The sequence below is a fragment of the Rhipicephalus microplus genome, chromosome 4 (assembly GCF_043290135.1).
Source record: "Rhipicephalus microplus isolate Deutch F79 chromosome 4, USDA_Rmic, whole genome shotgun sequence".
Lineage (NCBI taxonomy): Eukaryota > Metazoa > Arthropoda > Arachnida > Ixodida > Ixodidae > Rhipicephalus > Rhipicephalus microplus.
Window position 1 is genome coordinate 30,272,825 of NC_134703.1, and position 26,305 is coordinate 30,299,129.

A 26,305-nucleotide genomic window follows, 5' to 3' on the forward strand; every position below is an offset into this window, starting at 1 on the left:
TTTAAGGGGTCCCTCACAAGGTCTGACCATTTTGAGCTGACAAGCACACTGGGTGTTCATGATAACGTCTACCAAAATTTGCAACGCTACGTGCCGTAGAAAGAGGTGAAATGTCAAGCTGAACGCTGCTTGCCCTTCTTTGCACGGGCGCGCATTAAGAGAATGAGGGGATGACTTACAAAAAGAAATGGCCCTAATGTTGTTGGTAGTGCTTTGGCGTCATTCCTCTACTCAGACCTCCTCTATGTGTTACGACATAATCTACAATAGCAGGTCACGCCGCTATAGTTATTTGACACCAAGTGTGTAGTTTGTCTAATTTCTCTGTTGAATAGATTATTAAAATCGGAGAGAAATAATCAAACACAAAACAGAATGTGTGCATCTTTTCTTTTTTAATTTTTACTGTGAATAACAGCGAATTGCAAGACTAATCTGCCCCCGTGTCACCTGAATTCGTATACAAGTAGTGTGCGTGCCGTGCAGCCACCACCCATGATAATTAAGTAATTTTCTACCCCATTATAATGCTCATTGGTCTAATTTATCTTCCCACATCTAACTATGTTCACGCCGCGCTGGCTGATGATATTGGTAGTCTTGCACTCGTACGAATGTTATAGCTTTCATGCTCAGTAATAGGTTGGAAGCCGACTTGTCGGCAAGGGCGCATTGGGCATAGTTCGCAGAGAGACAAAGCGCAAAAAAGGCTGATGCAACACTGCAGGTGTCTCGAGTGCTCGAGCTGGTTTGAGCATGTCATGCAGTCGTGGCCTTGTGTGCGCATGACATGTCATGCATATGTGTCATGTGGTCCTCTGGATCACATGCCGAAGAGGGCAAGGAAGGGATTTGTTTTGCGAAGGCTACACAGGCGAGCGGCAAGGGTTTTAAGATTGCCTCCTCGCATGATGGTTTATTACCACTTCAAAAATTTGTTTTCTCATATGTTCATAAAGTTAAGTGTGGCACTGAAATAACAAGAAGGGGAGAAGGAGATCACTAACACAAGCACTAACTTCCAACAGTGATTTATTGGAAGCTGGATCGCTGAATAACTCAAACCTCATTGTAACAATGCTGTGTCTTGCAAGAAAATAAGTTTGTTACATCTGAAAATTTCATTATAAAAGTTATTTCTAGAATTGTTTCTATTGCAAGACTAGTGTTCATTTACTCCTTAATAACTGGTATTTCGTTGTATCTGTGTTTGTTACATTGATTCAAGTATACATATGAAGATAGCGGCCACTCGGGCATGTGCAAATGCGGAGGTATCAAGAACTGACAATTCCTTTTTTAGATAATGACAATAATTGTGCGCTGATACTTTCCTGGCCTAGCTCATGTATGGTAGCTGATTTTATGCTCAACCGTGTTGTGCATCTTTGTGCGTGCGTACAACGGAGCGCTTATCAAAAACAGGCGAACGCTATCCTGTCCTTGTCATTTCAGTGCTGCGCCTAACTTTATGAACATAGTACAAAGAAGGGAAAAACAGTGCTAAAGCTTTTGACAAACACACAGGAAGACGGACAATGACAAGGGTTGACTTACAACCGATCCTTATTTTGGAATGTGCACACATTTATACCATAGCAAGCAAAACACACGTTACTACCATAATGTGCAGTTATCCCTCTGGCGTCTATCTCGGCCTCGTAAACCTTGGTAAGCTTTATGAACATGTTACACCAACAAGGCCAACAATCTACCCTTGTGTTTACGGCTTCTAATGGATTGATTAGAAAAATTATTGTAGGATAATGCTCTTCATTGAATGCGCAACAACTTCCAACAACAACCAAGTTACACTACATGTCATTAGACAAATGAAAAAAATAGCCTGTTGCTATCTAGTGTAATTTTATATCATAATATTGTAGCATGGATCAGCCAGTGCAAATTTCCTATTTACAGAGAAGCTTAAACTGTTTTTTCGTAGGTACACTGAAATTATGCATATTTAAAAAATATATTTTAGGCCTTTAATCTCGGGTACTACCATTTCAGACTTGCTAATTGCCCCTGTTGGCTCCTGCAGGTAGTTTGGCTTATAGTTCCTCGAGTGGGTCTAGTAATGAATGAAGTAAGGGCACTTTTAAGGGCTAATTTTTTATTGCTATACACAACATTAATTAGAACTAACAGAAATAAAGCCAAGGAAAGTATAGAAGATGCCACACGGGTTAGGTGCAGGCACTAGCTTGGGAATGAGGTGTGAAAGGGTTCTCAGTTTTCTTACGTCACACCTACAAATTTTGATGATTCACCTCAGGAATTTGGGCATTATACCATCGAGAACACGTATGCACTTGTGCGTCTAGTGAGCTGCTGTTTTTGGTGTGTTGAGGAATTGCGACATCCCCTTACATGGGTGTTGTTGCGTTTTATCCCCATCAAAATGTGTTCGCTGTGGCCGGAAATTGAACCTGCCCCAGCAAGCTCAGCAGCACAGCACCCTATGCACTGAGTTATCATGATGGCAGGTATGTCAAAAAGCTATGCTCTTTAATAATAGCTTTAAATAATTGTAGTTATATTATTCACAAAAAATGCTGTAAGACGCATGATTTTCTTGTGAATTCTATTCATATTTGAAAGATGTTGAAAAAATATTCAGTTCACTTTGCACTTGGCTCTCTTTATTAAAATTTCATTGAAAGTTGAAAATTCTTCATTTTTGCATTCATTAAGGTTACCATTAGCTGATTCTATGACCAACCGTGTTGTGCATCTTTGTACGTGCGTACAACAGAGCGCTTATCAAAAACAGGCGAACGCTATCACTGCAGCTGCGATGCATAGCTGCTGAGCTGACAAAGGTGCAGGTTTGTCGCTTTGACCCCGGCCACAGCTGCCGCATTTTAATGAACTTTGACAAAATGCTAAAGGCCCGTGTACTTGGATTTAAGCGCACGTTGAAGAATCCCAGGTGGTCGATACTTCTGGAGCCTTCCATACTGGTTGTGATCATCGTGGTTTTGGCTCATAAATTCCTAGATGTGGTTGTTATCATTCATATTACTATGACTATTGTTATTGTTATTTCTTTATTACCATTAATTGAAAGAAAAACTGTATCTGCACCTTACCACATCATCTTTCCTGCTAACATGAAAAGTTTTAATGGCATTACAGACCAACAGCTACACACAAAAAAATGCATTATGTCACAAAAACTTGCATCTCAATTTAAACCTTGTACTTCGTGTTTGCGATAACAACCCGCTTTGTGATTTTCAGCTGAATATTATTTCATTATTTTGCTTATATATTTGATGACATTTTTACTGTTGAGAGTTCAACGTATGCAATGTTCTCACCTTCTGTTTTTATCCTAGGAGTATTACCACAGTACAATAATAAGTAAATCTCCAAATGATTAGTTAGCAGGCAATCAGTCCATGACAGCTACATTTTACACCTAGAGAATTTCTTGCATTGAAAAGTTGAACAGAAGCATTGGCAAAAGCAATTGCTGAGAATTCGGTCTTGCTGTCACTTGCTGACTTGGTCCGAACAGTGATATGAAATTTGAATACCAGCCTATATCAAGTTTAGCAAAAGGAAAGAGTGTGCAAGAAAATTTGGCAAATCAAAGGTATGGATTGTAAAAATTTTATCATTTTTTTTTATGGTGCGGAAATGCCACCAAGCAAATACATATACATGCTGGTATCTCTGACAGTCAGCCATGAACACTGTCACATTGTATTATCCATTCTTGAGCACCTGCAAGTCTTCTGCATTGACCAAAGCTGTCCTGTTCATCCGGACAAGGCTCCTCAAGTTCTTGGAGTTTTCCTTCCTAATTCCACCACCGTCAGCCAATGAGAATTTTAGGACATTTGTACTTGTGGCTGTGACATACTGTGTCTTGCCTTCCGGTTGACTGCGACGTAGGCCCTGTGGTATGGTGGCCTTGACTTCCGCGTGCGAGGCTTCAGTGGGGCCACGTACGCTGGCATTCTTCACCATGCTCAAAGCATTGAAACGGCCAGTTTCTGCAGGCAGCCGGGCGTCACGATGGTGTCCTGCAAAGCCGACGACACTCTTGTTGCTGGGATCACTACTGTCGTACTCAATGATATTCAAGCCAGGCACGTAGCTTTTCTCCGGCTCCTTGTAGCGCTTGTGCAGCTTGATTGTTAGGGCAACCACACCAACCAGTAAGAGTATGACTACAACACCAGACAGCTGTATCATCCATGATTTGGACCTGCAACATGATGAAAAAAGCCCCTTTAGATTGCTACAAAAAAGCGAGTCGTAAAGACAAAATCATTTAGTCATGTTTGTGCACTGTGCGTAGCCAACATAAGCAATGTGCAATAAATTCACTGTCTTTCCATTGCTCCAACAGCTTGATATAAATTTAGACATTTTCATGTCTTTGTGTTGTTAAAGCATTGTTCTGCTGTTTCGCTACTTATAGGTGGCCTGTTCATGAAGCTTCTTCCACCTTTAAATTTTGCACAGCTGGTTCGTTTGCTGTTCAAACTTGTTTAAGATTAAAATACTCTCCCACACGATAAGACAACCTGTGCTATTTCAGGCGTTTTTTTTTTGTTTTTTGTGTGTGAATTATTAATTCCTTTGTTTATTCATTACTTGGTCCCACTTGTATCTATAATTTCTCATATAGTGTAGCATCAGCTCTTGAGATTCACATGAGAGTGCATTATCTTACTTTCATATTGTGCGCTACACGTTGAAATTATTTCCTGCAGTACTAAACCGCACGGAGCAGCTTCGATAGCATAGCATCAAATTTGTCATGCGAATGTAATACCTTACGAGACAAGCACGATTAACTGCTAAATACCAGAAATTGATGTTTTGCTTTGACATTCTGCGCAAGAACGTCCACAAGGTATCAATTGACGAGCGGCCATAAACGTGTGCAAGTTTTCTTTTACGACTCTTGTTCACACTAACAGAACATACACTTCAGAACTTGGATCTTATTTTTTATGAAAAACAATCTCGTAAAAACAAGATTGTACTTTTGAAAGCAACTCAACATGCCTGTACCTTTACTATCCAAAAGAATGGTAAAAAAAAAATTACCCAACAGTGAGTGATCCCAGCAGTGAAACAGGTAGTAACACTGTTGTACTATTTGCTGTAGTTTTGCTACTTGTTTGACATTTCGTTACCAGTATTGAATGGAAAAAAATATTTTTTTTGTGTCTTATTAAATTACTTTTTTACCATACCAAATCACCATGTTTGCCGCAAAAAAAAAAACTCTTTGCAAGTGAGAAAATGTGCGAGAAGCCAATGCGGGTGGCAACACCGCCTTGAAATTCTTGCACCAGTTACCGTGATGTCATAGATTTTGATGGCATTTACTGGGACCTACTTATATTCTAACCACTAGAAATGAAGTATGTTACCTTCTGAGGGAACGATAGGCTTACGGTATGAAGTTTTTATACGTTTTGTTGAGCCAATGCTACCAGAATATGAAAAATGTATATTCAAATTTGTGGCATCGTTTTGGCACAAAATCATCTTAGCACATCATCTTGGCACAAAATCTTTTGTAATGAAACTTTGATTGATCTTGACTTTCTACTGTACTATTGAACCTATGATAGTGAATTTGATGACTGACTATTGAACCTATGATAGTGAAATTGATGACTGTAGAGTTTTCAGACTACATTTAACAATCTAAGCTGATTCCTTCTATTACATTAGTGTACCTTTAAGGCAGTTTATTCAATTTGGACTTGCCCAGTTTTTTGTAAACTAGGCAAAGAGGTCAGGATTATGGTTCTTGCCAGTACGTGTTAAGAGGAGCCAGTTTTCTAATACTAATGTGATTGTTGCTTTCAAGAAGAGATCGCTTTGACCCCATCATCAGTCGCAGTTAGTTGTTCTACTTTGACATAGTGCAGCACAGTTACACTTTCTGGGAACGAACACATGCCATTACGAAAAAACAAACAAAAAAACGACACAATATTTGAGGAGCATATGAGGCAGTATTTCAAATTGTTACAGTGGCCACGCCGACAAACCATGGAAGCAGCTTGACTGGTCTCATTTTATGATAGTTCACTAACATATGGCACGACCAATCTATCTCCGATTCTATGGGCCTTTTATTGAGGATTAGATTTCTCTCCAGTTTTCTTTGCCAGCTAAACAGGGCTTCTGGCTGTGGACTTGTTACTCTGGCTGTGTACATTTTGCATTTTGCCTTGGTGTATATGCACATGCACACATGTTAAAGGGGTCGAGGAGTGGAGCCAGGAGAAAAAAGGAGCGCAATCCATTCATGAAGAAGAGGGGTCCTGTTTGAGGCTGTTTGAAGGTGAAAATAACCTCCGAAGAAGCACACGAGAACACCACGTGCAAGAGGCCATTATCCTTATCTCTGAGACAGGCAAGTCTCCTGGCCGAAGCCTCGGAATAAATACTGTTATGTTTGAGATGCAAAGCGTCTTATGATCAATCAAGCTCAATCCGGTGTGTGGCTTGACCACACTTCCCCTATGCTACCCCGTGTCTTGTCTCGCTATGCAGATGTAGACAGCATCTGCTAGTCTACGCTCGCTCCCCCTCTCTTCCTCCTCTAGGCATCCCTCCTTGCAGCATTTACACCCCCATTGCACCCACTCTCTCTCCTCTCCTACTCTGCCCCACTCTCTTGCCTAGCAACACCGACGCAGGCAGCGTCTGCTAGTGAGTTTCTTGAGTGAAAACACTGACTGCACACACTGCACAACAACCGTTCACTGGCCACCTCGTATATATAGGCACTGGATTTTGACCTCCTAGGTAGTGCTGGTGGGAGATTCCTCCAGTGCATTGTTGAACAGTAAAAATTTGCAGCGTGCGCGTTAATTAAAAGTGGACTGCGGATCTATATGTCCAACCTGAGTATTCTGTCTCTCATTGCCCATTAGCAGATATTGACGTGTTTCAGTAGGAAAAACAGGTCCATCACTCCGCGCTTCGCACTTCCCCAGGTTTTTCTCCTGCAAAAATGCCACGGTGAGAGTGCCAGCATAAAATACCGCTACCAGTGTAAGCATTAGTGCCCGTTGCTTCACATCTACACATGGTTCCCTTTAGAGGGAAATAGTGTAATTTTTTTTTACTGGGACTTTTAATCGTGTATGTGTGTGTGGGATAGCATGTGCGCCCATTTGCTTTCTTTAGCGGTGCAATCGCTGTCTGGCTGTGGGAACTAACTGGCCTTGTGGAGGGAGAGCACCAGTGCCCCTTTCCTAAGAACTGCTGCAAACCTGCCACTCATCTGCGCTCATTGTTGTAAGTGGTGCTTATCTCCTGTGAGGTAAATGTTCCTTGCGGGAGTAGGAGATGAGAGGGAATATAAAGTGAGCCAGACACAAAGACAGGCTTTCTTGTGCCAGCAGGCACTGTCATCGCCCTCAGGAACCGGGAGCCACTGATCGACCAAAGGAGTAAGCTTTACCCTTTGCTTTCTACATAATGCGGACTATCTCTTTATGTGATGTTTATACGTTATTGCTAGCATAGCACTAAAGTGTTGTTTTTTGACCTAGCCTCTTGCTTTATTCACCCAATTTTTTTTTGTAGCTGTGATTACTCACTCCACGAGAAGGAGATATTAGCTTGTGTATGGTAAAACTGAGAATTGTGTGGCTCGGATCAGAGCTAGACTTCAGCAACAGCCGTGCAAAGAGAAAATGCCTTTTGCGTGTGCATGTGTGTGTGTGAGGTTGTGCAGGATCACGTCAATTTCCAATAGCTCATAAGGTGCATGTTTTTAAGCCATCCTCTAGCTCTCTGCTTGAGGGCAGCACCTAGAACAAAGAAATTTCTGGTGGTGCAATATTAATTTTAACAATAGTTCAAGACTATGTAATTAGCATCCCAAGCTTACCAATTCTGCCAGGACCTGTACATGGGGTTGAGGTGCCCTGAAGTTGATTCCGGCGGCGAGTGAAACAGTGGGTCCTGTGACAGTGTGGTCAGTGGACTTGGGGCTTGCTGTCGTGTCTGCTGCTGTTCGTGGTGGTGTTCATCTTTGAAGGAGACCTCTGGAGGAGGACGATCGAGCGAAGCGCTTCGTCCCGAATCACGGTGTGCCATGTCGGGACCGCTTGATGATTCTCTACATTCATCCTCACCAAGTGATGCTTGTTCCTCGTCTTTTGCCAAAAGACTGGTCTTGCTCTGAAACAGGCACCACCAGATGAGTGCGTAGAGTTATTACTGCAATACTTTGTCAGACTAGCGAAGATAGCATTCTTCAGTTGCATCACCACATCTAACTGGCTGCCGTGCTCGGCTGTTTCTCATCTCTTGGTAACTATTCTGTTGCTCTAACTGATGACCGATCGTCAGTGCTTCATAGTACATGGTTGGCCAAGGTCCATTTTTTTTGTGTAATCTTGACTTCAGTATTATTTACCCTCATTTTCTTGTGGCCCATTTCCGTCTCTTCTGATCTCTTAATGTTACAGGTATAATTAATTTCACTGTGTGCCATGTGGTCCTCAACTTTCTTTTTCCGAGTTTCTTTATTTTTTATGTCAAAATTCCCAAATGTGGGAGTGTGCTGAGAAAATAACAGAATAACTATGAACCATCTCATTTGCAGTCAACAGATCTTCGTGAAAAATATCCCATATTGATGTAGCATACTCAAGTTCTGATCTACTATTTAATGCTTTGTATTGTGGAAGCCTAAAAAGAAGAAAAGAAATAATGAAAATTTTTATCAACGAAGGTGACCATGCAGTTTGAATTATTTATAGAAAGTATTACCATTTAAGGTTTAATTAGTGATTACATATATTCTCGGATATTTGCATGACGACATTGGTTCCAACAGCTTGCTATTTTGTCTGCGGAAAGGTTGTGATTTTTTATCATATTGCATGCATTCATTTATATTTGAAGTTTTAAGGTTTATTTACACACAAAGTGCAAAAATAATTGCGCTTGAGATGTGGTTGAAAAAGTGGGAAAAAAGCTCTGCACATGTAGCTCGACTGGCCCCACTTCCCAGTACGCAGCAGTGGACGCTTTAGCTGAAGTTACAGAGGCTGTTTGCGTTGCAAAATGAATTTTTAAAAAATAGTGGATACTTGGAAAAAGTAATTAAAACATGCTAACAAAAGTTAACAATGGTAATATTTGTTGAAGATTACTCGTAATTATGTGTAATTTTATAACCAAATGAAGCGAGACGCCAGACGACAGGAAATTATACAAAAAGCACATACAAGTCATTTCCCGAAAGTACACACTATTTTTCTATCGTCAGGTGAAATTTATTGAAAACCCGAGGTACGCTAGACCGCATCATCAGCAAACTACAGTTTGTGTACTATTGTGATACATGTCGAAGTTTTGTGTGCCTCAGGGAGTGTTAAGAAGTGCTTGGCTGAAAGAAGTTCGAAAGTGTTCTTGGGGTATTGATTTTCCAACATAGTGATGATTTAGTGATGCTTAATTTCATCAGCCACATATTTCACCATGAACAGACTGTTAAAATCGACGAAGAAGGTCACGCCATTCTCACAATTTATTTTTTTTACATATTGCACAATAATCCACAAAATGATGAGTACTGGTGTGCTATTCTGGACATTGTCAAATCCCACCTAATTGTCAGATTCTATAATGGCAGCATTTTGAGCCAATGCCAAAGCAGCCCTCTCGTTTAATCACAGTCGAGAAGAAGGCAAAGTTCTAAAGTGTCCTCAATGGCATGCCTGGAGGAAATGCGAGATAAAGCTTGTCTGTCAGATATGAATAATGTGTCAGTGATATGTGAACAAGGTCCTGATGATCAGGACCAGGATACTATGCACCTGTCAAGCAAGACATGCAGGTGTGTTTTTTGCGAGAGAACTCGAGAACAATCAGCACCAGTAGCTGACATTTATGTCCAGTGCACTTTGAAGGTCTCTCCCAATAAAATAAATGCTTGTAATTTCTGCCTAGTGATTCTGCACAAAATACACGGAGACAAGGAGAAGGCACAAAAAGACGAGTGCAATCTAACAACTGTGTATTTTCTGAAAATATTCACTTAACAAAAACCTCCGACCTGTGCAAGCTTGCCGGAATGATTTGTCAACACCACATGTGGGACGGCACATGGCCACATGCCTTGAAACTCTGATGACAGGAAACAAATTTTTTTTCTCGAGCAATACGTGAGATGGATGGCTAACAGTTTTCTTTTTGCTTTTCGATGTGGCAGGCTTCCGCTATCTCTTTGATGTTTGATCAAGGCAGATGCGTTAAATGTGTGCTGGGGCTACCGTTCAGACTAAACATCTATACTCCCTTAATCTCGTGTTTGCACATCTGCTGGTCTTCCTAGTACACATGGCTGCACGCTGCACTCAAGAAATGGCGTACCACTGCAATTCGTCTCTACTGCTGAGTGACCTGCCACGTAGCCCTGCTTTAAAGGTCAAAGTCACAAAAAGGCATTGCATAACAAGCGAAGCACATGCCCCATCTTGCAAGTAGTCTTCTGTAGCTCCGTAACTTGAGGAAACAAAGGGTGCTAATTTCTAGCTTCAATAGACTGTCTCCAACAGCATCCCTTAATGTACTTGTTGTGGCTTATGTTATCTTCATTAGAAGCAAAAAGCAACCCTGCATTATGCAGTGCTCATCGGGCCTGCATTGTGAAAGCCAGGGCTCATGTGTGCCTGTGTACGCAGACGCCATGCTCATTAACTGAATCAGTACACAGACGTTTCCCGCAATGTGTGGGGAAACAGTAAGAACTTCCTCAGCTGTCATATGCACTACTGTCACTATTAGCGCTTCGCGTGCCTTTCAGTTTACCAGGTTGCTCTTTTTCCAAATTTTTTAAAAATATGTGTATACATATGAGGAGCTTTTTTCGAAATGGGTCAAATCCAGAATCAAGACTAGCTCGCATAAGACTCTATCGGCACATAGATACTCTCGACTCTCTTCTAAAGCAGTAATAATAAATTATTAATAATAACTAGTAATTTATTACTGTTTTGGAGAAAAGCTGGCGGTATGTATGTGCCAATATAGTCGTATTTGAGCGAATCTCGGTTCTGGATTTGGCCCATTTCGAAGAAAAGCTCCTAATACATAGCTCCTTTTTTTCTTCCTTTTTAATTTTGGTTGCACCATAGGCTTTGAAGTGCTGCGGTTGGAATAGAAATTTAGTGGTTGGTAGATTGTTAGAGATGAGGCAAGTTTGTTAGAACACGCATGAATAGGAAGAAAACACAAGATCATATATAAGGACGGCAATTGTCTTGTAGAAAATGACATGCCCTTTTTTTCATGCAACACGGCCTTGACATTCCTTAGGTGGAGACGAACACCCACAAAAATTATTTCACGTGCACGTGCATACTGCATCCAGGGACGCCTGTTGCTTTCAAAGTAGCGTCACCATAATGCATCAATATGTTTTACTGCTCCGCAACTTCAACATAAGACAATTTTGTGCAAGTTTAAGAGCTACAAAGCTTAAGTAATCTTACGTGCCCTTCTAAGAATAGAGAACTGCGTCTCGTTTTTTCCTTGCCACATGGTTGCCTTGAAACACTGTCGCTTTGCGTTATCACCAAGCTCAGTAAAACAAACCTTCCAATATATCGGTGCTAGCTACGTGGCCCACGACTTGCGAGAATGGTGAATTAGTTGCCCTTACATTTTTGATGTGGAATCACTAATAAATACTCCACACATACCTCACATCAAGTAAAACTTCATACAATATAGCAAGAGCTGTGCGAATAGCAAAATTTTAGGTCTGAATTTAACTTGAATATTGAAGTGTGAGGGCAAATTTTTAAAAAATATTTGTTAAATATTTCTCAAATATTTACACAATATTTTCCAAGTACTTTTAAGTGAAATTGCAGAAAAAAAAAAGTTGGAGAGTATTCCTAAGCATATTCTTATGAAGTAGCAACACAGTGTTTCATAGTTGTCTTATTAAGGAGGAGGCAACTCAGAGGCTGAATGGTACGATATGGAGCAACCAATGTGTTGTCAACAACACAATGCACATGAGACGCAAGGACACTATTTTCCCAGCATGTTCTCCTCTTTCAACATCTGCGGATGCCCAACTGATGTGGCGGACAAGGGTGTGCTCCCTTTGTGTCCAGAGTTCCAAATCTGCCTTATTGTACACGTCATATATAACATATGAAATTCAGTATGCTAAAAGTCTTCTTCGTTCAACTTTTTGAATTTCCTGCCCAAAGTTTAGGTCAAAAGCCGCATTAATTGAACCGCAACCTCTTCCACATCTATCACCTCCATGTGGGAACCAGCATTTTCTCGAGTCAATATATTTACAACTGTTGCAGAGCCTGAAATACAGCTTTGCCCTAATACGAGAATGTGGGGGAGTGAATTATATTGAAAATCTGAAGGGTCCACTGTCAATTGGATCTTGACTGTATTTGTCTTCAAAAAGTTTGAATAGTAATATTCCAGTGAGAATCAAATAGTAAACACCATTAGAAAATTATCAGAAAATTTAATATTGACACACTCCTAAGTAGATCTGATGTATTGATATTGTGTTGGCAATTGACCACTAATCTGTGCCCCATCGAAGGGTCGACTGTAGTCGGGATCATGCTCTGCTGAGATTTGTTGGAGGCACTCCACATAAACACATGAGGTTTCTCTTGTATCGGTAATACATTGGTGTCTCTCTTGCAAGCAGAGACTAAGTTCTTATAGCACAGGTTTTGATTAGGGTGGTTTACGCTGGATGTGTGCCTGGCTTGCTGCTCACGTCTTTGCTCATTTTTATGCAGGATATCAAGGATATGCTGAGAACATTCGTGCTCACCTTGACCCCTTTCTTTGTTATTTCGTTGTGCAAGACAGCCACATCCTGGACATGTTTTAACGCAGCACATGACTACGTGAACACAAGGGAAGAAGAGACAAACCGCAGCACCGACTCGCAACTGAATTTTTATTGGAAAAACAATAACAGCAAACGAACACTTCAACCCTCACACCCATGTGACCACACTGAGGCACGACAAAGCAGATCAGTTGACATTTTGAATGATGAAAAAAACCTTCAGGCTCTCAGATAGCATGATATCTTAACTTTTATGCTGTTGGAGAGTACCTGTGGGATGCATCAAGGTTTTTTTCATTGTTCAAAATGTCAGCTGATCTACTTTGTCTCTCCTTAGAGTGGTCACATGGGTGCGAGGGTTGAAGTGTTCCTTTTCTGTTCATGTTTTTCCAATAAAAACTCAGTTGCGAGTCAGCACTGCAGCTTGTCCCTTCTTCCCTTGTGTCTGCATAGTCGTGCACTGTTAAAATATGTTCCTGGCCCAGCTTTCAGTCCTTCTACAGCCACATCTTTGTAGCTTGTACAGGACAAGCACTGGCATGTGACAAAGCACATGCGATACAATTTCATGAACCCAACTCCCCCTCAACGGAAAAGGTGGTGGATTTCATACCATGGCGATGATTCTTCAGTGGTTTTTGTAGCCTTTGAGGTCAATAAATCATTCTACTAGAGCATGGATTCTTGCAACAGAGGCGCATGCAGCTTTCCTGGTTAATTGGATGGTTGTCTTTGTTGTCCTCCGACTATAGCTCATACCCAATACAAGAGACTGGACGAGTAGTGGGTGGATTTTTCCCATCATGTTCTATAGGGTAATTAGATTCTATAGCGAATTATAATTAATACATTGGTTTGTATCACCAATTATCACTAATGAAATATTTAAAGCTGGCAGAATTTAGCAAGATATTGTTTTTTGTCTCGTAATCCTGAATGCGCTAATCAGATTTTTTTATTATGGTGCAACCCACTACATAAGGTGTAGGTCATCATTTAGTCAAGTGCTGGCGTTGGTGGCTTAGTTGGAAAAACATCTTTTTGTACAAATATATATATGCGCGCACACACTCACACAGTGTATTGAAAAAAAAAAAACAGAACGCTAGTGGGTCATCACCGATGCTTAAGCTCGGCAATGGTGCTCCCTGAGAGGGCCGTGGAATTCCGAGTAAATGTCCCGGACGAAGTCTAAATTTTCCAGCATGTGGACATGGCCGAAAGCTCCAAGTGAGAATATTCTGGTGGCACATTTGATCGCGCAAAAAGATGGTACAAATTCGAAACTAATATGGGACAGAATTAGAAAGCTTCAGCAGTGTTGGCATTCCATGCATTAATTCTCTTCTTGAAGTTCAAACATAGCCCTTGAAGCCGAGGACGTCTACTATGGCCAAGCGGCAGTCGCCCATTAGGCAACTTGTCAAGTGGCTGCTTGATACACGTAACACTATTTTTTGCATCACAATTCTTTATTGTCGCCATCATAGAATAACTGTCCTAGGGCTTTATTACGGCAAGGCTTCAGACAAATAGCAACATCAGATTTTGTGACAAGTCGTACAGGTAAAAGATACAATCAAAACTAATAAATGCCATGGGAGCAGCAATGTTTGGAGAAATTGAAATAGAGGAGAGTGTCTTTATTTTAAGAAACCGCATGCCACATCTTGCTGCTCCTCCGTGGCTGATGAAAACCTGCGATGTCACAAAACAAAAAATATGTACACACAGAGTTCAAATTTTCACAGTATTTCCTACTCTATTCTGTAAATAGCCAATTTAAAACTCTGTAAACTTTGTAGATATTAGAATAGGAAATACTCTGATTTAAACTACTATCAGCAAGTCTTAATATTAGGCAATTACGCGCTAGGGTCTACGTTGCTTGTGACCCACGGATGTGCCAAGACTTCATCAACAGTGGGCCGTTGCTTTGGATCCTTCTTCAGTAGCTGAAAAAAAAAAAAAAGGTGGGGGGGGGGGGGGGATTTTATTATTTTTGAGGAAGAAGGAATGTACACTTTACTTGAAAGACACTGTGCAAGCTTAAGAACCGAGAAGAAGACTAGACAGAAAGAGGCGCTCTTTCTGTCTTACCTTCATTCTCTGTTTTAAGCATGTGCCACGTCCTTCAAGTAACATTGCATAAACTGGCTTAATATAACGTACTGCAATTTACACTTGAATGGAGCGGTGATGAGTCATTCAAAAATAGCAATTTCTCCGAGGTTCTAATTCGCCTTTTTTTTCCCCCACGATGCAACGGCACATGTAACATTACGCTAGTGGAAAAGTCACGAAATGCCGTACAATCTCTGCAACTTTAGTCCTGGCTTTAATGGTTGCCCATCCTTACCAAAACCCTATTAAATTGGCGGGTGGCAGCACAGGAAAATGTAAAAGGCTGATTGACTAGACCACCCATATGCCTTTCTGCTACTGCTGGTGATGAAAAGAGGAAACTACTCACCGTGAGTAGTTTCCTCTTTACCATCTGCATAGGCCCGCCCACATGTTTTACTTTTGCTACGTAACATAGGTATACATGTTTTACTTTTGCTACGTAACATAGCTTGAGTAGTATCCTTGACTTAGACATTTTCACAGCTTGTATATTTGTTATATGCAGTTAGTGGTACTTGTGGAGAGAGCATCAACATTTGCGAGCCTTTTTTTTTAATGAGCACTGCAGAACGAAGGCCTTTTGAATGATCTGAAAATTACCCTCGCCTCCACAAGCAGATTCCATTTCTGCCTGAAAGTTTCCCCTTCATTATACCACCTAACTTCTTGCAGTCTTTCGCTGCCTCTCCCATTTCTTGGTATCATGCAACAATTAAAAAACAAAAGGGCAAGATAGTGGATATGAATACTACTTACCCTGGAAATGAGATCTTTTGCATCATCCGAGAGGTGGGCGGGAAACCGAAGGTCTACACGGCGAATTCGGTCGTACGTCTCTGCAGCGGTTTTTGCCTCGAATGGCGGCCTGCCCACAAGGAACTCGTAGATAAGGATGCCAATGGCCCAGAGGTCCACTTTTTCGTCATAAACATTGTTTTCAATCATCTCTGGTGGAAGATAGTCCATGGTACCACACATGGTGGCACGCCTGCAGGGTAAGCAATTCATGCACTGCATTGTTCAGTTTTCACTGTGAACATGCCACAATGACTAAGTAGCTATTACGCTTCGCCAGTAAGCATGAAAGAAAAAAGAAAACTACACGAGTGCTCACTACCAAGTGGTTTCATTCGAGAAAAACTTGAGAATATAAAGCTCATTACACCATAGGCACACCTGCGCACACATCAAGCAATATAGATGACAAAGGCTTATCATGAAGTGTGCTCAATCAACTACAACAGACTCAACCGCAAACATATAAACGTTTGGCTCACACAATCTGTGCCTTTTTTTTTTTTGAAAAGCCTCCGAACGTTCGCGTGCCACAGTGTGTCTGCTACGGCCCACTGGTACTGTGCCGTAGGAGACACTGTGGCACGCAAGCTTTTGCAGAAGTTTTACTAAGCATGTGCGAATACTATTCAAAATTTTGAATAGTTGTTCAATAGTGTTTTCTATTCAATTCGATTTGCACTACTATTAGAACTTCTTGAACACAAATACAGTAGACGTGTTGTTGACAATGGCCCTTTCAAATTTTCAATATGCTTCATCCCATCACACTCTCGTATTGCGGCAAAGCTGCTTTTCAGGCTCTGCTACGATCGCAAATGTACCAACTGATAAAAAATGATAGGGCAAGGTTCTTTTTGATGATGCATAAGTCAGTTGCCAGACTTGGGGACTGTTTGCCCCTGCAGTTCCAGCTTTCCCGTATGGTTCATCTGTAATCTGCTGTGCCTGTGTGGTCTGTTGGTATCGGTTGTTTTACTTAACAGCCCCTGTGTGTTGCTAAGTCGGAGTCCCTTTTTTCGCTGCAGTATGCTCTGTTCAGACTATCGTGCCTCACAAATATGGAAATTCACGTGGTGCGACTTGAATATGTCTCAAAAGTCGGAAACCCATGCGCAACGGCAGGCTTACCGGGGGGAACTGAACAGCGTCGCAGAAGTCCGGACACTGCGTGGGCAGCGTTGCGATACATTGGCCTCATAGTCTCCTAAATATAGAATACCTCGTAGCTGCGCTTGCTGTGTCGACTAGTACAGCAATGCATTTGCTAGAGGACAGATTTGAAAGCGTCACAGAAGGCTTGAGCTCAATTTGGCTCCCCAGTGACTCAAGCTCGTCACAGACACTGGGCATATCACGGACATTATCAAAACAGTGAGAGCCAACGGGAAAACAGTAAGAACAGACTTATGCAACAACAAAAAAACTTGCCAATGATAGATGCGGCCAAAGTGGGGGCTCAATGCTGTTCTAGACTTGTAGTGTCATTCCCCAGTGCATGTACCATTCAAGAATATTATTTAAACTATTCACATAAAACTAATTGGGTCATTGATAGAAGTAATGTCTTTAAAAAGCACGCAATCATCGGCAAATAATCGAATCTGGATGCCACCTTTGACCATGTTAACAATGTCATTTATATTGAAAGTCTATAGTGAAAATAGCTGACAAAGACGCAGGCCGACTTCACCAGGCAGGGCGAGCAGAAGCGTTTATTCCGCAATGTCTCCCTCAGCTCAAAACAGCAAGAAAGGGAACAATGATGATGGGTATGTGCAAGTGAGAGTGATGAAGTGCTTGGAATGTGCTTAAAACTCTCCCCCCCCCCCCCCCCCCCCCCTCCGAAGCGGCCAACCTGGCCACCACTCAGATCGGCTGAATGAGTAATAAAAGGCTTCATGCACGAGCGTGAACGATTTCCATGCTGCGCAGACGACGGCGGTCAGTGACGGACTGAATCAGGGCGACAAGATAGTTAACTGGGGATGTGTTAAACAGGTGAGTGATACGTGTTGTGAGGCAAGCTGGGTGTCAGAGTCATTCAAAGGCGATGCGGTGGACGTATTGTCAAGAGAGAGCCGAAAGTGGGCACCGGGACAGCGCGTCGGCATCATGATGACATTTGCCAGACTTTACGTGCAAGCACAGTATCCAGCGCGCGAGACGTCCTGACATATTCTTTATCGATGAGAGCCAACAGAGTGCGTGCTGGTCGGTGATGATGGTAAAGTGCCGACCGTTGAGGTACGGGTGGAATTTCTGTATTGACCAGGCTATAGCCAGGCACTCCTGCTCTGTGATGGTGTAGTTCTACTCAGCTGTTGACAGAGTCCGGCTAGCGTAGGCCACAACCTGCTCTTTAGAGGTGGGATCGCGCTGCAGAAGGACTGCTCCAATGCCTTGTGCACTTGTGTCAGTATGGTGACCCCGCCGCGGTGGTCTAGTGGCTAAGGTACTCGGCTGCTGACCCGCAGGTCGCAGGATCGAATCCCGGCTGTGGCGGCTAGATTACAGATGGAGGCGGAAATGCTATAGGCCCGTGTACTCAGATTTGGGTGCACGTTGAAGAACCCCAGGTGGTCGAAATTTCCGGAGCCCTCCACTACAGCGTTTCTCATAATCATATGGTGGTTTTGGGACGCTAAACCCCACATATCAATCAAATGGAGTATGGCGGGCGCTCTCTCGTCGAAGTGGCGCAGCACTGATCCGGAAGTCAGGCGTTCTTTCAAAATTTCAAATGCGGACTCTCAGTCATTGGACCACGAGAAAAGAGCACCAGTGGCCAATAACTTATTTAGAGGAGCCGTTAGGGTAGCAAAGTTGCATATAAAGCGACAAAAATAGGATGCGAGACCAAGAAAGCTGTGCAAGGTCTTTTGGTTGGATGGTCGAGGAAACTGTAGCACAGATGCGATCTTCTTGGGGATCTGGTTGGATTCCGTCTTTGGAAACGACGTAACTGAGGACTTTGATAGTCTTGCTGGCAAATGTGCACTTTTTTTGTATTTATCTGAAGGCCAGCCTTGGAAAGACATTGAAGTACCTTGTCTAATCGTTGAATATGTTGGGCAAAGATAGATGAAAAAACAATGATATCTAAGTAACATAAGCAGGTCTTCCATTTTAGGCCACGAAGAACAGTATCAATCATGCACTCAAACTTGGCTGGAGCGTAGCACAAGCGAAATGGCATTACATTAAATTCAGAAAATCCGTTCGGCACAGTAAATGCAGTTTTTTCTGTGTCAGCTTCGTTCATGGGGATTTGCGAGTAGCCTGATCGCAAGTCCAGGCTTGAAAAATATTTCACTCCTTGCAGTTTGTCTAGAGCGTCATCAATTCGAGGCATACGATATACGTCCTTGCGTGTGATCTTATCTAATGTATGGTAGTTAATGCAGAAACGAAGCGAGTCATCTTTTCTTTTTGTATAAAACGACTTGAGAGGCTCAGGAACCCGAAGAAGGCCGTATTATATTTCGCGATAGCATCTCGTTCACCTCTTTTTCAATGATTTCTCTCTCCGACTGGAAACCCGATATGGCCGACGGCGAATCACATGAGAACCGTCGGTTTCAATACAGTGTATAGCCGCGGAAGTCCGACTCAGTGTTGTGGTACAGGTATCGAAGCAGGCTTTGTGTTTAGCTAAAAGGGCCAATAGTACTTCAGACTATTTAGGTGTGAGATCTGAACTAATGACAGCTCGAAAAGAGAAAGAATGCGAACCTGGTGATGAAAGCGGGCAGAGTGCTGCGATGGAGGTCAGTGGAGATGTGTCGATCTTTGGCACTGTCATTCCCTTGGGCAGCAGCATAGATTCTGCAGTTGTGTTACAAACGGGCAGTAAAGCATGGTCACAGGAAAACCGGAGGAGGCAAGAGGCGACGAGAGTTTCACGGGAAGTGCGCCGAAAAAAAGGAGCCACTAGTGCATCACCTTCGGTGACTTGAGCGGATGAGACAGGTATCACGTGTTCGTGACCGGGGCACAGTCTTCAACAATGACCAAGTTGGAGATTGAGGGTGACAAAACTGGAATGGGCGCATCCATTGAATCCGTGATGTGAATGCAGCGGAAGCAGAATGCAGAAAGTTCCAATCAAGGATAAGTTCATGAATGCACGTGGACAACGCAATCATCTCGATGTGGTGTGTATGCCATCGATGGAAACACGAGCCGTACACTGTCCGTCAGGTTGAATAAGCACGTTATTTTCGCCACGCAACACAGGTCCCACATAGGGCATTCCGACTTTACGGAGCCGCGAGCGCGTCACTACGCAAAACAAATGATTGCACCAGTGCCGACAAGAGCTTGCACAGGAATACCTTCAAAAGTCACTGACAACATATTGGCTGGGCGAACAGGAGGCATTTTTGTAGGTCGGCGGGATGCAGGTGTCCCTCCAAAAACTGCAATCCTTAGTCTGAATATTTTTTTAACAGGACGGGAGATGATAGGACGAAGCGGCGATGCGGAGCGGCGGTAGGGTGATGGAGAGCGTCGTCTGGAGGAGCAGTATATTGATGTTGATGAGAGGACACCAGAGGAGACAGAGACCGGTACTGCGTGAACGGGTCTGGAGCATAAAAATCTGGTCTTTGGAACCGGTCTCGTTCGAACTTAGCATAGCCTCGTCGTTCCTCTTGCTGGCGGCGACGACAGTAATGAGAAATGTGGCCTCGTATACCACAGTAAAAGCAAACAGGACGGGATTAACGCCACTGAGGATACCCGAGTGCAGCAGTCATTCCACCACGCACAGCAGCCAAATGGCCACTAGCAATGTCAGTAGAGCTAGATGTGCCGAGAGCAAGCGGAATTGCAGCGATCTCCGCATATTGGGCATCATAGTTTGAGCAACCGATACTGCCGGTGTCGACCTGGGCGTCACATCAGCGTATGTGGGTATCGAGCGTGCAGGTAGGGCGACCAGGGGTGTCGGTGTTGCCATTGCGGCTACCAACTCCTGCTTAACAAGATTCCACAGGTCGAACGGTGGGGGCTGAGTGGAGCCGACAGTGGACCACTGCTGTACGGGGTCTCGAAGTTCTTCCCAATAATGGTGCGGATGAGGGTTTTTAATTCAGAGGGAGGCATAATGCGAGGATTGCTGTCTTGCTGAAACCGGAGGGACTGCAACTGGTCAAGGCGTTGAATGCAATTAGGCCGATTCCTTTAAGGATGTGGCGAACATGCTTGTCTTCCGTCATATCGCTGTTCGCACGGCGACAGAGGGCTAGAACATCCTCGGCATACGAAGTGTATGACACTGTGCAAGTTTAAGAAGCACGGCCAGCTTCTGTTTTGCGGTTTCGGAATGACCCGATGAGTATCCGAAGATTTGTCGCAGTTTGTTGGCAAAGGTCGACCAATCAACGAAGTCAACTTCACGATTGAAATACTAGGTTTTGGCTATGCTGGTCAAGTGGAAGGGGAGGTAGCTCAATTTGTCCGCTTTGGTCTATCGATTGGCTGAACCCACACGGTTGCAAAGGTCGAGCCATTCCCCGACGTCGTCACCACGGAGACCCGCACACATGGGCTGTTCGCGCTGAGGGCTGGTGACAGTAGATGAAGAGCGGGCAGCCACCGGCATAGGGGCTGTAGCGTTAGGGCTAGGTGTTGGGTCCGATGTCTGCATACCTGTGTGGGTGGCCAGATGCAAGCGACGACCAGATCGGAACTTGGGTGGGAAATGAGTGTAGGAGGGCGTTGGGATTTTGACCTACCTCCACCACTCTGAAAGACTCGGGCAGAGTTCACCAGGTAGGGCGAGCAGAAGCGTTCATTCCACAATGTCTCCCTCGGCTCAGAACACCAACGAGAGGGAACGATGATGGTGGGTATGTACAAATGAGAACGATGAAGTGCTTGGAATGTGCTTACAATATATATAATAAAATGGCTAGGGCCAAGGGCACTGCCCAGCATTATACCCGATTTGGCTGGAAGAGAGCCAGATTTGTCACATTTAATTTTAGATTAAAGGGACACTAATGAATAAAAAAAAAATCTTGCAGTACCACTAGTAAATGACCCTTTCACAATACAAAAAGCACACCTTTTGCCTCGAAAAGACGCTTGATAAGCAAGAGGGTGCTAAAAAAAAATGCAGCGTCGTTGCCAGATCGAAGTTCCGTAGCCAATTTGCCGCAACGTCAGATTTCCACGATGTTTACCAAGGTCGACATGGTTCACAAACAATAAAAATGGAGTACATTGCCTTCTACTAAAGGCTTAATGTACCAAGTTTTAGGAAATTTGGCTGAGCCAATATGACAAAAAAAAAAAATTGAAATCTGCTTCTTCACACTGACATTTGCGTGCAGGGATATGGGTGAAAGATGCAAGAATGCAACTTTGCAGGTAGACTTCATTTTTTTCTACTAATCAACATGCGATATTGAAATGAATGAAAGTAACATTCTTACATAATTTATCGCAAACTGATCTTTAGTTGCACTTCAGTGTCTTTATTAAAGGGTGTGTGTGGAAACAATCAATTAGGCATATGGTGCAAGTCAAAGTTTGGACCCAAAGTAAACGAAATGAAGAACCTACCTTGAGGACGGGGCATGTACAGACCAGCCAAAGTCTGCAATTTTGAGCATACCGTTGGCGCCAATGAGGATGTTTTCTGGTTTTATGTCTCGGTGTATGACTTTCTTGCTGTGGCAATATCTTAGGGCATTACAGACTTGATAGATGTACTGTTCAAGAGCAAAAAAATGAAATAGAAAAGTAATACCATCACTGTATGAAGAATAGTGATGCAGAGAGGGCTAGTAACAGAACTATAGATATAAGCAAGAGGAAACTTTAATTCGAGACTAATTCCGTTGTTCCTATCCATATAAAAGATGTGGAATATATAGAATTCCGGACCCGAGTTGAATAAAGCTTACTGTACCTAAGGAACAGTGTTCCAAATTTTCGCTAGTCATTGTAAGCAGCGAGATGCCACCTGGAAAGCTAATGATATTTTAAATTGACCTTTTTCAAAAATCGTGTGGCCCCCCAGCAACAGTTGGCCAGAGAGCTACGAGAGATGAAACGGGACATCCATGCGACCTGTCCGCCTGCCTGGTAGTTTTCGCGTGATCGCTCGGTTTTTCAGATCTGTAAACCATCGCCCCGAAGTGCTGTGCTCAAGCAGCCAATAGCGAAGCACTGGAACAGGGTGTGAATCAGTGACATACTCCGGTGCACCTACACGTGGTGCAGAACCACGACCTTCTCTACCAGAAGAGCTCATTTTGTAGATTACCTTTAGAACTTGTCATCTGGCTACTTGCCATTGAATTCCACATGAGTTCACCAAGGTCACATGCTCAAAATAACCACGATTTCCAAGCACTCATAATGGAAGAAATCATTTTAAAAGGCACCTCATTTCCACAAAAATGAGCTTTCACATTTACATTTAAAATGAGTTTTTATCAAGATGCAATTTTGGACAACTCCCAGAGTTTGGAAGCGATATTTTCTTATGGCCAGATCAAGATTTTTGCCACATATGTAAGGACTGCAATTATTTGCTTTAAAGCATGGTATCTTTCATATAATTACTATGGACTTAATGTAAGCAATTAGTATGGGCTGAGCATTTAACATGTTTATCACTACAATTTTTCTCGAATGTATTATACACTCTCTTTTATAGTTGTTTGCATCATAAAGTTAATGTGGAACAAAATGAGCCATTAATGACTCGTAACTATAAATGCTTAGTGGCAGAAAAAGCCTGTCCAAAAAGAGCTATATTTTACATAATGTCATGATGCAAAACAAAATCTATACAACTTACTATAAAACCGATTACATATTAAAAATCAGTATAAAATGTTAAGCAAACAGCAAAAATTTTAAATTTTTTTTTAATCGCATCCCCTAAAAGTGGAGTTCTTAGAAAAAACACTATCTATTGATAAAAATATCATTGGCAGTCTCGGAAAGATTGGGTTATGTGCACATTGGTAATTTAGGGATTAAAAGATGAAAAATGACCTTCATCTGTTCAAAGTTTCATGGATTTGGGGTCCTGTTGTCGGTGCTGATTATTCGAAAACTGCTCGAAAATTATTCAGCATTTTAAATACTTATTCTATTCGGGCAACAAATTGAATAGGAAGCTATTCAATTTGTATTGGAAATTTTCGAAAGATTAGGCAAATCCATTCCTAAAGATTCCTAAAGATTAGGCAAATCCACGTACATGTACTAGCCATCATTCCTATGTCTGAACGATCGCTGTGCCGTAGTTTTCCCTCGTAAATATTGCACAAAACATTATGCAATCAAAATACTTACGCTTGCGGACTTTTTCTCGTCAAACATCTTCTCCTTTGTCAGTTCTCTGTACAATTCTCCCTTCGGAGCATACTCGAGGATGAGGTATACACGCGCGTCATCATGAAAATACCCGTATAGCCTCAGTATGTGTGGGTGCCTGTGCATGGAGAGGGTATCTTTTCAGTCTTCTGCATGACAAGTAGACAGCAAATCTAACGAAACTAGACAGACAAGAGCAACGTGAAAGACAAACCTGAGGTGCGATTGAATTTCTATCTCCCTCTGCAGCTGGTGTTCAACGTTGTTACTTTGCAGTTGGGTTTTGAACATTACCTGCCAGAATAGAACGGTACCCAGCCATCAGAAACGCAATCCACCACTCCCCTTCTCCAAGCAAAGAAAATCACTACTAGGTATTGTGAATTGCTTCCTTTAGGGACTATTTCACTGTATTAGGCGTGCTTGTTTGACATGTAAAACTATATTTTTTTCAGGCCTGCAGTGTTTGATGGACAAAGTACAAACCTAGGGCAATGAAACCAGTAATTTAATATGGCCACGACCTCTGCTGCACAGGACTCCCCACCAAGAAACAGTATGGTGTGAAAAGTCTAATACACAAAGACATGAATTCCACACTGATGAATTCCACACCATCAATAAACACCAGCATGCATGCATCGTTATAATACTAAATAGTGGACACACATAAAGTAGAACAAGGCCTTGATGTCCAGCCACAATGAGAAAGCAGAACAAATCTACATGGATGCTGGATTAGCAATACAAAAGTGTGAACAGAGCACACGGTAGTCATGGGCGACGTTAAGGTTCTGTTTTTATAACTCTCATGTGGAATTTTCATTTTGCAGCATTAAGTAGTAGGGCAGCTGTATGTACACAGCTAATTAAGACCATCAAAGCTAAGTTAAATAAAATACCTTCACAAGACTTTTTTTTTGCATATAAATGATATCATTGAAGCACCATTTGGTAAACTATTGTCGTACAGTATAACCTGATCAAACTGCTACACAATTACCATTACATTGATCTGTTTGGCACTTAGGAAAAAAATTTTAAAATCTTTTGTCTGCTAAATTGAGCGATAATATAGGAATGCCGTGAACAATCAAATTTAGAGTCCTTATTCGCGCGAATTGCACGTCCCAATCGTTGAACCCTCTCAGAAATTTCCGCTGTCACGTCTGCAGTTCAGAGATAAGCAGTGCGCGGCCAAGCTGCTGCTTCTTCGCCATAAAGGAAACGATTGAGATAACTGCTCTCACCTTGAGCGCAATGACAAACTTGCTCTTTTTCTCTCGTGCTAGGTACACATTTCCGAACTTTCCCTTGCCCAGCGGCCTTCCTATTTCGAAGTCCTGAAGGCGCCACTCCGGGCTCGCCCTGCGGATACAATGGCATTTAGTGGAACACGTGTCAATTATCGGCACATACCGCAAACATCGTGGCCTAATCACTGAAGTTCCAGTTAGCCGAAGCTGTAGGAACTTGCCTTTTCTTCCTGGAGGCATCGTCGGTCTTTGCTTGTGAGCTTCCGTCGGCAGCAGACGAGTTTTGAGGCTGGAAAGGAAGAGGCCATCATGAGAACCGACCCAACCGACATCATCGACGCCAGTTCACAGCAGTTACGGCGATCAGCAACAATACCTGGCGCGAATTAAAGTAATCACATTGAAGACTCAAGAAATGTGCCTCGTAGTGTGTTTTACCTGATTTTCTTTGTCACCCATGTCCGGCCAAGGAACTGCAAAACAAACAAAACGTCAACGGCTGGTTAGGTTGGCACGTACGCTGCGTAGCGCGTGAAATGTCCGTGCGCCAGGGAAAAGGAACCAAGTCGAATAACATTAATGACGAGGCAACGGGAAAAAAAAAAAAAACATAGGGGTGTAAAATTCACGGGTAAAAGGTAACTTGGCCCCCCGGTTTAAAAACTCACCGTAGGCTGTCGGAGGTAGCTCAGTAAATGAACACAAGCTGGTGAACGGCTAAGCGGGGGCTTTGGGACTACGAAATACTAGCAACGATAGCATCGATGGTTCAACCAGCGCTCGGCACTGACGGGAGGCACGCACTGGCACTGTGCTGGATCACGGTATCACGAGCGTTGAGGCGTTGAACCTGTTTAAATTTTCGCACGGAAGTTTCCATTGGCCGGCTGGTTAGTGCAGCAGCACTCCCCCTGGAATACAAACAAAC

At 42.7% G+C, this 26,305-nt stretch overlaps 2 protein-coding genes across 2 annotated transcripts; both read right to left on the reverse strand.

The window, feature by feature from the left end:
• Window positions 1–3,572: 3,572 nt before the first annotated feature.
• Window positions 3,573–13,561, reverse strand: LOC142814208 (uncharacterized). The gene is made up of 3 exons (XM_075892442.1): window positions 13,470–13,561; window positions 7,889–8,181; window positions 3,573–4,222 (listed from the first exon to the last, which is right to left on the reverse strand). The coding sequence occupies exons 1-3, from the start codon at window positions 13,470–13,472 to the stop codon at window positions 3,718–3,720; spliced, it is 801 nt and encodes a 266-aa protein (XP_075748557.1). The 5' UTR covers window positions 13,473–13,561; the 3' UTR covers window positions 3,573–3,717.
• Window positions 13,562–14,309: 748 nt separating this feature from the next.
• Window positions 14,310–26,191, reverse strand: LOC119171817 (aurora kinase A-like). The gene is made up of 10 exons (XM_075892441.1): window positions 26,046–26,191; window positions 25,816–25,850; window positions 25,599–25,666; window positions 25,372–25,489; window positions 24,336–24,415; window positions 24,101–24,239; window positions 22,352–22,500; window positions 15,740–15,971; window positions 14,726–14,811; window positions 14,310–14,554 (listed from the first exon to the last, which is right to left on the reverse strand). The coding sequence occupies exons 2-10, from the start codon at window positions 25,834–25,836 to the stop codon at window positions 14,500–14,502; spliced, it is 948 nt and encodes a 315-aa protein (XP_075748556.1). The 5' UTR covers window positions 25,837–25,850; window positions 26,046–26,191; the 3' UTR covers window positions 14,310–14,499.
• Between the last annotated feature and the right edge of the window lie 114 nt (window positions 26,192–26,305).